General features: G+C 46.0%; 1 protein-coding gene across 5 annotated transcripts in view; it reads right to left on the reverse strand.

Annotated features, from left to right (window-relative positions):
* The window catches only part of osbpl11 (oxysterol binding protein-like 11), a 95,495-nt gene that overhangs the window by 31,586 nt on the left and 51,758 nt on the right, over positions 1 to 12,151 (reverse strand). For 4 of the 5 annotated variants that reach the window (XM_059647379.1, XM_048534827.2, XM_048534828.2 and 1 more), the window contains exons 6-8: positions 11,093 to 11,297; positions 1,193 to 1,338; positions 267 to 410 (exon numbers count right to left, since the gene is read on the reverse strand). In XM_059647379.1, the coding sequence (XP_059503362.1) occupies positions 267 to 410; positions 1,193 to 1,338; positions 11,093 to 11,297 (495 nt within the window). The remainder of the gene's footprint in view (positions 1 to 266; positions 411 to 1,192; positions 1,339 to 11,092; positions 11,298 to 12,151) is intronic. The other variant, XM_048534829.2, reaches the window with a different exon arrangement.

A 12,151-nucleotide genomic window follows, 5' to 3' on the forward strand; every position in this document is an offset into this window, starting at 1 on the left:
GTGAAAAGTGGGGAGGCCAGGAGCTCCACAGTTTGAGGAACTGTAAAGAGCAAGTTAGAGCAAAAGACTACGTACGCATATTGATTTAAACACAATGAGAAAGTAGGGAGATATAAGACTGTCACATCTGAAAAGTGGAAAGAACAAGACAGGACAGTTACAGTTCAGTAGCATTTAGTGGGATGCAACAACAAAAGAAGCTGAAACAACAGGATATGGCTCAAGGAGCTCAAACAGAAAAGCTGCTGATGCCTGAGAATACAGACCTTAGAAAAATTGCAATGAAGTACCACAGGACAAGTTACAGCTTTCTTATTGCCTAATGCATTCTCTTGTAACCCTGGCTCATCATGTTTCAACTGGTCACTCCACTTCTCCCCAAAATGATGAAAAAGTATACAAGGGCATTTCTGTAAGGAGAGATTGGATTTCAAAATGGACAAATTTTAATTGAGGTTTTAACTTACATATAAAAATCCCATTCAATTATACATGTGAGGATGAAAAGAGCAATAAATGTAGCATTAGGCCATACTCAGTATTAAGACGTGAATGATTTGAAAAAGCCTGAATGGTTTGGAGTTTTGATACTTGCACTCTTCCTGAATTACTTCACTATATAAAATCCTTATCGCTTTATTTTCTTGAGAAGAGGTTAAAATGTTTTTAAATGTTAGCTGACAAATAGCAGTGCTTCCCTTCTCAAGTGGTAAATAGTCACTTGGCATTCAAAATTAAAAAACTATGCAGGCAGTCACAGATAATTACACGAAAAGACTTTCCAAATTATAACTGAGAGCAGAAGTCTATTTGGCCGAGTCCAAGATCAGTACTCTTGCTACAATAAAATGAATCTTAAAACTTTTATGAAACTCATCTTAGTACATTTTCAAGATATATGGTGCAGTTCTTCACCATCCCCAGGGCAAAAGAGCAGGCATTCTTTCAAGCAAACTACACCCAACCACCATTCTCTGACTGGAATGTATCCAAAACAAGATCAGAATATAAACTACTGACCCAATAATAAGACATCAACTTTGATATACTTCAAGCATGCTTGAAGTACCAACATCGCTTTTTCACTTTGTGGTGCTTCTTTATTTCAGCATTTTAGAACTCCGAAATTGATGCAAGAGTTTTGAAAGCTTAAAAGATCGACCCAGAATAATTACTTTCTGAATTACCTTACCCGTGTTGATTGGCAGGGTTCAGGAACAGGCTGTACTCCACTAGCCGCTTTTGTTTGATCTTTCTCAACTGACGACTGCCGTGCCTTTCCATTCTTAAGATGATCTGATAGCGGCAATTTAGGTTCCAACCACTCAATTGTTGCCCCTGAAACATATGGCAGCTCAGCTTCAAATTTTTTCATAATCACAACTTGCAGAGGATTACTGCCATTGAACTTAGTTGCATTCCTTAGTAACAAAATGAAATGTTCAAAGGAAAACCTATGACTGGAGCCTGAGGGAACGCCTACTGTCGTCACTAAACCTATTAGGATTCTGACTGGTGCATTCTTATTAATCTACGTCTCCCAAAGCTACTGAAATATGATAGGGGCAAGTAGATCTTGAAAATCATCTGAGACTGGAAAGTACAGAAGTGATACATAAAACTCTTTTAAAAATTAGTCCAAAGAACAATAGAAGTGTGATGTAATTCAAGCTAAAACAATTTAAAATACAGAATACAAGAATTAAAAATATAGGGACAAATATGGAGTCATAGTAAAATGTCCTTTTACAGTTTATTGTTAGTTAATAATTAATATTTTTCGCTGTCATTGAAAGAAGTTGAGCTTTACAGCAGCTTTACACTGGCAGAATAGTCCAGTTAATGTTTCATGGATCTCAGGTTGCTGCACCTCTTATCAGAGTAGGCTTGTTTCCTAATAAATTATTAAACATTCATCAGTTTCAAATACAAAGCGAAATACAACAATCCAAAACGTTTTCCAGGATAGGTCAAGATAACCAACCTGTACCTCATTTCAGAACTTCTGAATTGCTTTCAAAAGCATGGTCAGTAATGTCTCTAAATCCTCTCCTCTGTCAGTGTACAATTTCAAGGAAATTCATAAATGAGTATCAATTATACCTGTGACATTTGAACTCAAGTAAAAATGCGAAGGTGGGAAATATTTCCTCCAATTTTCCACATAGAAAATTACTTCTTTGTCTGCCTTAACAAAGTGGGGGCCAAATGAAGAGCGAGACCTTCTTAGCTTTGTGCGCTCTACGGAGAACAACCTCGAATCCCCTTTTTCTAATCTGTCACTCTCTGAACTGATGGATGTGCTGCACTTAGGATTCCCAGATGGCATTTGATAGAGTACCACCATCAAAGCCTACTATGGAAAATAAAGATTCATGATTTAGGAGATAGCATACTGGCATGGATTGAAGACTGGCTGGCTAACTGGAAGATGACAGTAGACATAATATGGGTCTTTTGTTTAGGTTGGCAGGATATAATATGCGTTGCCACAAGGACTGGTAATGAGATCTATGATATTTATACAAACTTCAGAAGGAACTTAATAAACTTCCTTAGAACTTCCTTTAAGTTCCTTAAAATAGGCAGGTGGTCTAATTGTTGAATAATGGCAATGTTCTACAGGAATCCATGTTAGGATCTCAACTATTCAGCGTATTTCATAGTATCTGGGATGATGGGATTGAAATCCACAAATCTAAGTTTGTTCTCACAACACGGATAGTTAAGCTTTGTAACTAAGCAATGGAGAGCATAAAATTGAGAGATATTAATGCTCTTATGTGAATAGGCAAAACTGTGGTAAATCATTTCAGTGTTGGGAAATGCAAGGTCATCTACTCTGCACTTAAAATATTGAGGAGGATACTTTTAAATGATGAAACATTGAAACAGTAGATGTTCAAGGTGATTCAGGAAACAACGTATTTAGAACATTAAGATACCGTGCACAGTAGCCAAAAATAAATCAGACAGCAAGTGGAATGCTGGTCATTTTACCTACAGGATGAAAATAAAAGCAAACAGAAGCTGCTTCAGCTATACAAAGCAATAGTTTGTCTACACCTGGAACTTTTAGTAGTTATAGATGCCATACCCGGAGTTATTGACCATTGAGGGAACAAAGATTTACTGGAATGCTACCTGGACTTTAAAGGTTAAAATAAAAGGACAGCGTACACTATTTACAATTGTATTCTTTAGAAATTAGAAGGTAAAAGAGAAGTTTGATTAAAGTTTTTAAGAAATTACGTCAAGCAAGCCCTTTTAGCAGTAAAATTAGTCAATACTTTTCCGCAGACAGTTGGCGTTTGGGACTCTCGTGCACAAAGAGCAATGCAGACTGGATCAAATGCTAATTTTAAGCCTGACACTGACAAATACTTTTGGTTAATAAGAATCTAGGGGAGGCAGTGCACAAGTGGGTAAATGAATTGGTTATGGATCAACAATGATAAAATTGAATGAAACAGCAGGTTTGTTGAGTTATAAGGCCTACCCCAGTTCTCGTACCATTCTGAAGCCTCTTAATACCTGCCATTGCTTACATCACCTGGTACATTCATATAAGCAGCAAACTTTAACATTATGCCCTGTACATCAAGTTCAGACTAATAGCCTACATGAGAAGAGCAATGGTCTTAATGTTGCTGTGAGAGGGGCCACAGCATACTCCCGCCAGTCTGAAAAATAACAAAGCATTTGCCATCATGCTGCTTTCAGTCCTTTATCCATGTGTATCCATGCTGCCACTGTCCCTTCAATTCTAAGAGGTTTAATTTTGCTCTGTCTGTTAACTGATACTTTATACTTCATTAGGGAGGCGATAGCCTTGTGGTGTTACTGCCAGATTGTTAATCTAGGGACCCAGATAACGTTCAGGGACCCAGGTTCAAATCCTGCTATGGCAGATGGTGGAATTTGAATTCAATATGTACCTGGAATTAAGAATCTACTGGTGGCTGTGAATCCGTTCTCGATTGTCAGAAAAACTCATCTGGTTCACTAATGTCCTTGAGGGAAGGAAACTGCCTTCCTTACCAGGTCTGACCAATGTGTGATTCTAGACCCACAGCAAAGTGGTTGACTCTGAACTGCCCTCTGGGCAATTAGGGATGACAATAAATGCTGGCTAGCCAGCAACACACTCATCCCGTGAATGAATGAAGAGAAAAAAACACATACCTTTAGAACTACATTTACACACCATCGACTGTCCTATTGCTCATTTTCCAAGTCTAGCTCACTGTGGCACACTCACCTCAGAGTCTGAAGATTGTCAGTTTGAGTTCCATTTCAGAATTCGGATATAACAATCTAGGTTGTCAGCTCAGTGTTTACCGAGGGATTGATGCACTTTTGAAGGTATCTTCTTTTGAATGAGATATTAACAAAGAATTCCTCAGGTCTACACAAAAAGATTCAACTGTATTCTTCAAAGACTGAAGTGTTATCCCCAATGTCTGGCCAGTCCCTCAATTAGCAACACAAAGAGTGATCATCTTGCCCTCATTACATTGCGATTTGTGGAAATTGCTGCATACAAAAAAGCTGCAATGTTTTACAGAAATAATGGGAACTGCAGATGCTGGAGAATCCAAGACAACAAAATGTGAGGCTGGATGAACACAGCAGGCCAAGCAGCATCTCAGGAGCACAAAGGCTGACGTTTCGGGCCTAGACCCTTCATCAGAGAGGGGGATGGGGAGAAGGAACTGGAATAAATAGGGAGAGAGGGGGAGGCAGACCGAAGATGGAGAGTAAAGAAGATAGGTGGAGAGGAGAGTATAGGTGGAGAGGTAGGGAGGGGATAGGTCAGTCCAGGGAAGACGGACAGGTCAAGGAGGTGGGATGAGGTTAGTAGGTAGATGGGGGTGCGGCTTGGGGTGGGAGGAAGGGATGGGTGAGAGGAAGAACAGGTTAGGGAGGCGGAGACAGGTTGGACTGGTTTTGGGATGCAGTGGGTGGAGTGGAGGAGCTGGGCTGGTTGTGTGGTGCAGTGGGGGAGGGGACGAACTGGGCTGGTTTAGGGATGCAGTTGGGGAAGGGGAGATTTTGAAACTGGTGAAGTCCACATTGATACCATTAGGCTGCAGGGTTCCCAGGCGGAATATGAGTTGCTGTTCCTGCAACCTTCAGGTGGCATCATTGTGACACTGCAGGAGACCCATGATGGACATGTCATCTAAAGAATGGGAGGGGGAGTGGAAATGGTTTGCGACTGGGAGGTGCAGTAGTTTGTTGCGAACTGAGCGGAGGTGTTCTGCAAAGCGGTCTCCAAGCCTCCGCTTGGTTTCCCCAATGTAGAGGAAGCCACACCGGGTACAGTGGATGCAGTATACCACATTGGCAGATGTACAGGTGAACCTCTGCTTAAAGTGGAATGTCATCTTGGGGCCTGGGATGGGGGTGAGGGGGGAGGAGTGGGGGCAAGTGTAGCATTTCCTGCGGTTGCAGGGGAAGGTGCCGGGTGTGGTGGGGTTGGAGGGCAGTGTGGAGCAAACAAGGGAGTCACGGATAGAGTGGTCTCTCCGGAAAGCAGACAGGGGTGGGGATGGAAAAATGTCTTGGGTGGTGGGGTCGGATTGTAGATGGCGGAAGTGTCGGAGGGTGATGTGTTGTATCCGGAGGTTGGTGGGGTGGTGTGTGAGAACGAGGGGGATCCTCTTTGGGCGGTTGTGGCGGGGGCGGGGTGTGAGAGACGTGTTGCAGGAAATACGGGAGACGCGGTCGAGGGCGTTCTCGATCACTGTGGGGGGAAAGTTGCGGTCCTTGAAGAATTTGGACATCTGGGATGTGCGGGAGTGGAATGTCTTATCGTGGGAGCAGATGCGGCGGAATTGGGAATAGGGGATGGAATTTTTGCAGGAGGGTGGGTGGGAGGAAGTGTATTCATCAGTTACAAGCTGGTTGCCTGAGATGGAGACTGAGAGGTCCACGAAGGTGAGGGATGTGCTGGAGATGGCCCAGGTGAACTGAAGGTTTTGGTGGAAGGTGTTGGTGAAGTGGATGAACTGTTCGAGCTCCTCTGGGGAGCAAGAGGCAGCACCGATACAGTCATCAATGTACCGGAGGAAGAAGTGGGGTTTGGGGCCTGTGTAGGTGCGGAAGAGGGACTGTTCCACGTAACCTACAAAGAGGCAGGCATAGCTGGGGCCCATGCGGGTGCCCATGGCCACCTCCCTAGTCTGTAGGAAGTGGGAGCAGTCAAAAGAGAAGTTGTTGAGGGGGAGGACGAGTTCGGCTAGGCGGATGAGGGTGTCGGTGGAGGGGGACTGGTCGGGCCTGCGGGACAGGAAGAAGCGGAGGGCCTTGAAGCCATCTGCATGCGGAATGCAGGTGTATAGGGAATGGACGTCCATGGTGAAGATGAGGTGTTGGGGGCCAGGGAATTGGAAGTCCTGGAGGAGGTGGAGGGCGTGGGTGGTGTCACGGACGTAGGTGGGGAGATCCTGGACCAAGGGGGAGAAAATGGAGTCCAGGTAGGTGGAGATGAGTTCGGTGGGGCAGGAACAGGCTGAGACGATTGGTCGACCGGGGCAGGCAGGTTTGTGGATTTTGGGAAGGAGATAGAAACGGGCCGTGCGGGGTTGGGGAACAATGAGGTTGGAGGCTGTGGGTGGGAGGTCCCCTGAGGTGATGAGGTCATGAATGGTGTTGGAGATGATGGTTTGGTGCTCGGGTGTGGGGTCATGATCGAGGGGGCGGTAGGTGGTGGTGTCGGAGAGTTGGCGTCTGGCCTCGGCGATGTAGAGGTCAGTGGGCCATACTACCACTGCGCCACCCTTGTCTGCGGGTTTGATGGTGAGGTTGGGGTTGGAGCGGAGGGAGCGGAGGGCTGCCCATTTTGCAGGGGAGAGGTTGGAGTGGGTGAGAGGGGTGGAGAGGTTGAGGCGGTTAATGTCTCGACGGCAGTTAGAGATGAAGAGGTTGAGGGAGGGTAGGAGGCCTGGGGGTAGTGTCCAGGAGGAGGACTTGTGTTGGAAGCGGGTGAAGGGGTCAGTGGAGGGAGGGTTAGGTTCCCGGTTGAAGAAGTAGGCGTGGAGACGAAGACGGCGGAAAAACTGCTCTATGTCCAATCGTGACTGGTATATCACTGACTGAGGACGAACAGTCAGTCCTTAGCAAGGGGCTCACCTTTGTCCCCCTACAACCATACATCAACGAATACCAGTCACGATTGGACATAGAGCAGTTTTTCCGCCGTCTTCGTCTCCACGCCGACTTCTTCAACCGGGAACCTAACCCTCCCTCCACTGACCCCTTCACCCGCTTCCAACACAAGTCCTCCTCCTGGACACCACCCCCAGGCCTCCTACCCTCCCTCGACCTCTTCATCTCTAACTGCCGTCGAGACATTAACCGCCTCAACCTCTCCACCCCTCTCACCCACTCCAACCTCTCCCCTGCAGAACGGGCAGCCCTCCGCCCAACCCCAACCTCACCATCAAACCCGCAGATAAGGGTGGCGCAGTGGTAGTATGGCGCACTGACCTCTACATCGCCGAGGCCAGACGCCAACTCTCCGACACCACCTCCTCCTGCCCCCTCGATCATGACCCCACACCCGAGCACCAAACCATCATCTCCAACACCATTCATGACTTCATAACCTCAGGGGACCTCCCACCCACAGCCTCCAACCTCATTGTTCCCCAAACACGCACGGCCTGTTTCTATCTCCTTCCCAAAATCCACAAACCTGCCTGCCCCGGTCGACCCATCGTCTCAGCCTGCTCCTGCCCCACCGAACTCATCTCCACCTATCTGGACTCCATTTTCTCCCCTTTGGTCCAGGAACTCCCCACCTACGTCCGTGACACCACCCACGCCCTCCACCTCCTCCAGGACTTCCAATTCCCTGGCCCCCAACACCTCATCTTCACCATGGACGTCCAGTCCCTGTACACCTGCATTCCGCATGCAGATGGCCTCAAGGCCCTCCGCTTCTTCCTGTCCCGCAGGCCCGACCAGTCCCCTTCCACCGACACTCTCATCCGCCTAGCCGAACTCGTCCTCACCCTCAACAACTTCTCTTTTGATTCCTCCCACTTCCTACAGACTAAGGGGGTGGCCATGGGCACCCGCATGGGCCCCAGCTATGCCTGCCTCTTTGTAGGTTACGTGGAACAGTCCCTCTTCCGCACCTACACAGGCCCCAAACCCCACCTCTTCCTCCGGTACATTGATGACTGTATCGGTGCTGCCTCTTGCTCTCCAGAGGAGCTCGAACAGTTCATCCACTTCGCCAACACCTTCCACCCCAACCTTCAGTTCACCTGGGCCATCTCCAGCACATCCCTCACCTTCCTGGACCTCTCAGTCTCCATCTCAGGCAACCAGCTTGTAACTGATGTCCATTTCAAGCCCACCGACTCCCACAGCTACCTAGAATACACCTCCTCCCACCCACCCTCCTGCAAAAATTCCATCCCCTATTTCCAATTCCTCCGCCTCCGCCGCATCTGCTCCCACGACAAGACATTCCACTCCCGCACATCCCAGATGTCCAAATTCTTCAAGGACCACAACTTTCCCCCCACAGTGATTGAGAACGCCCTCAACCGCGTCTCCCGTATTTCCCGCAACACGTCTCTCACACCCCGCCCCCGCCACAACCGCCCAAAGAGGATCCCCCTCGTTCTCACACGCCACCCCACCAACCTCCGGATACAACGCATCATCCTCCGACACTTCCGCCATCTACAATCCGACCCCACCACCCAAGACATTTTTCCATCCCCTCCCCTGTCTGCTTTCCGGAGAGACCACTCTATCCGTGACTGCCTTGTTCGCTCCACACTGCCCTCCAACCCCACCACACCCGGCACCTTCCCCTGCAACCGCAGGAACTGCTACACTTGCCCCCACTCCTCCCCCCTCACCCCCATCCCAGGCCCCAAGATGACATTCCACATTAAGCAGAGGTTCACCTGCACATCTGCCAATGTGGTATACTGCATCCACTGTACCCGGTGTGGCTTCCTCTACATTGGGGAAACCAAGCGGAGGCTTGGAGACCGCTTTGCAGAACCCCTCCGCTCAGTTCGCAACAAACTACTGCACCTCCCAGTCGCAAACCATTTCCACTCCCCCTCCCATTCTTTAGATGACATGTCCATCATGGGCCTCCTGCACTGCCACAATGATGCCACCCGAAGGTTGCAGGAACAGCAACTCATATTCCGCCTGGGAACCCTGCAGCCTAATGGTATCAATGTGGACTTCACCAGTTTCAAAATCTCCCCTTCCCCAATTGCATCCCTAAACCAGCCCAGTTCGTTCCCTCCCCCACTGCACCACACAACCAGCCCAGCTCCTCCACGCCACCCACTGCATCCCAAAACCAGTCCAACCTGTCTCCGCCTCCCTAACCTGTTCTTCCTCTCATCCATCCCTTCCTCCCACCCTAAGCCGCACCCCCATCTACCTCCTAACCTCATCCCACCTCCTTGACCTGTCTGTCTTCCCTGGACTGACCTATCCCCTCCCTACCTCCCCACCTATACTCTCTCCACCTATCTTCTTTTCTCTCCATCTTCGGTCCGCCTCCCCGTCTCTCCCTATTTATTCCAGAACCCTCACCCCATCCGCCTCTCTGATGAAGGGTCTAGGCCCGAAACATCAGCTTTTGTGCTCCTGAGATGCTGCTTGGCCTGCTGTGTTCATCCAGCCTCACATTTTGTTGTCTTGCAATGTTTTACACATTGGTACAATGGCCACACTTGAAAGGTACTTCAATGGTTGTAAAGGATATCATGAAAGGCCTATATAAATGCAATTTTTACTTCTCTCTCTTTTGTGCTAATTTTCACTTATTAGGCAATACCTTCCTAATTGTCAGCCATTTTGTCCTGCATTTTTCTTTTAAAGTTTTCGTACCATTGACCCATCCACAGTTGGGAAGGTTTTGCCCTTCTCTTTCTTTGAACAGAGGTATATGTGCATTCCTACAGTCCTCATACATCCCATTCACATGCAAAAAAGGAGGATGCTATAATTGAGGACAGAGCCTCTGCAATTTCCTCTCTTCCATCCCTCCCTTGGAGGGACTACTACTTTGAGACTTGCCAAGCTTCGAAGCACCTCCTCTTTATCTGTTTATTATATCCAATAATACTACTGACTCATCCTTTACGATTACATTTATGAATTTGTAGCCGTCTTCACAAAATAAAAGAGAAAATTCACATTTAGTACCTCTGTGTACTCTGTCTCCACAAGCATATTGCCTTTATGATCTTTAATTAGCCTCTTATTTCTAATACCTATTTCATAGTAAAAATGAAAAGGTTTTCCTCCTGTGATAATCACTATTTTGTCTTCTTCTGTTCCTTTTTCCCCTCCTTTACATAGATCTTCACTGCATTGAGTAAATTCCTTTGTATTATCCACTATAACATGGAACGTCTAAAAACCACTTAGTTAATCTATCAATTTATTGTTTTGATTGAAGGATAAATTTTGGGCAGAATATAGGAAAAATGACCCCCCCACAAATAGAGGCATAGAATCCTTAACTTCTGAATACAAAAGTCAGGGACAGGCATTTTATCTGAAAGTGGACAGTCTGTCAACACTGCATTGTTGTGTCATCCTAGATTACATGCTCAAATTCAGGTTTCAACCCGCAAACTGCCAGACTCAAGAAACAAGAGTGCTACCACCTGAACTGGCTTCATTTCAAAAAGGGAATAGCAAGAGTCATAACTAACATTGCAAACTGTACAGTTTCAAGGGTCGGCCGCAGTTATACTGTTGACTTGCAACCTAAAGGCAGAGATCTGCGCAAATGTAATCATGCCAACAAATTCCAACTGTCAGTAAATTCCAAATTTATCACTCTTATTCAGTTTGAAGATTTATTTTTCTCTCCCCTCTAATCACTAATTTAGTGAAAACAGCAGTAAAAAAGTTGATACTGCAAATGTTGAGAATCAAAAAAAACATTAGAGGCTGCCAAACTGCTGTGTTCCAGCATCTGTGCAGAAAGAGCTGAGAGAATCACTTTTTCCCTCTGGGTCTGCCAGATCTATTTCCAACATTTTCTGTTTTCATTTGATGAAAATAGTCCTAACCTTCAATGACTAACCTGCAGCAAAGGAACTCCTCTGGCAGGCTGCCTGCTGGAGCTGGAGAATATGAAAGCAATCATTCAAACAGTTCATTGTTGCCATTGTGGTGGCTTTGAGCATAAGCAGGTCTTGGTCCAGTGCTGATATTTTTTCTCCAAAGGGAGGCAATCCTTCAATGATTCGCACCAGATCCTTATGTTGTCCTTCGGCCTGGTTCATCATCTGCTCAAAGTAAAATGTTTTTAAATTGTGAATGCTTTCTTTGTGTGCGTTTTTGTCAAAAAGAATAAGCAAACATTCTCTCTGTAATTACAGCAGTGTTTTCACTCAAAAAACATTGGAAAATCCGATTTTAAGAAAACATAGATTCAGTGCCATTTATTTCTTCAAAAAAGGTATTTTGATATATAAACACAAAATATTGTAAAAGCATAATAACACTTCATAGTACGCTAACTATAATACATAGAGCACAAAGTTTCTACTTTACACAGCTATCCCTCAGTTAGTGATCCTAATGTGTTCTGAAAAATGGTGCGATAAATGAAAATCACTCTCCCTTAAGAAAGCATATAATACAAATTGGTTGGATTCCAAACCTGCAGTGTTTTGGCCTAACAGGCCCAAAAATTCTCTTGCTCAATCCTAATAACTTAAAAGCGGTCTATTACTTACCAGGTGTTTCAGTTTACCTCCTGCTTGTTATCTCGCTCAATTTGCTGCTTCACTTCCTATCTGCCTCATTCACCACTTCTCTCCTCACTGTCACTTGCCCATGAGTGAGGGTTCAGGAGAGAAACTAGAAAAGGAAGCAGCTATCAAGGGAATGAAACAAGTGGGGAACTCTGGAACAGAGCTGGAGAGCAGGAGGGGATGCAACCAGAGGGCCAGATGTCGAATATTCCTGAACAACGAAGCCATCAAAAATAAATGGTCCAAAGTCAGGATTTCACTCCAAAATGCCAAAGAAAATATTGTTCAATGCAACACAGGACTGTGTTGTTCCTCAAAAAAAAAATCAAAAAATGTCTGTCGCAGTAGATGGCCATTTAGCCTAACTCGTTCATTTAAAATAA

The sequence above is a fragment of the Stegostoma tigrinum genome, chromosome 7 (genome assembly GCF_030684315.1).
Source record: "Stegostoma tigrinum isolate sSteTig4 chromosome 7, sSteTig4.hap1, whole genome shotgun sequence".
In the NCBI taxonomy this organism is placed as follows: Eukaryota; Metazoa; Chordata; class Chondrichthyes; order Orectolobiformes; family Stegostomatidae; genus Stegostoma; species Stegostoma tigrinum.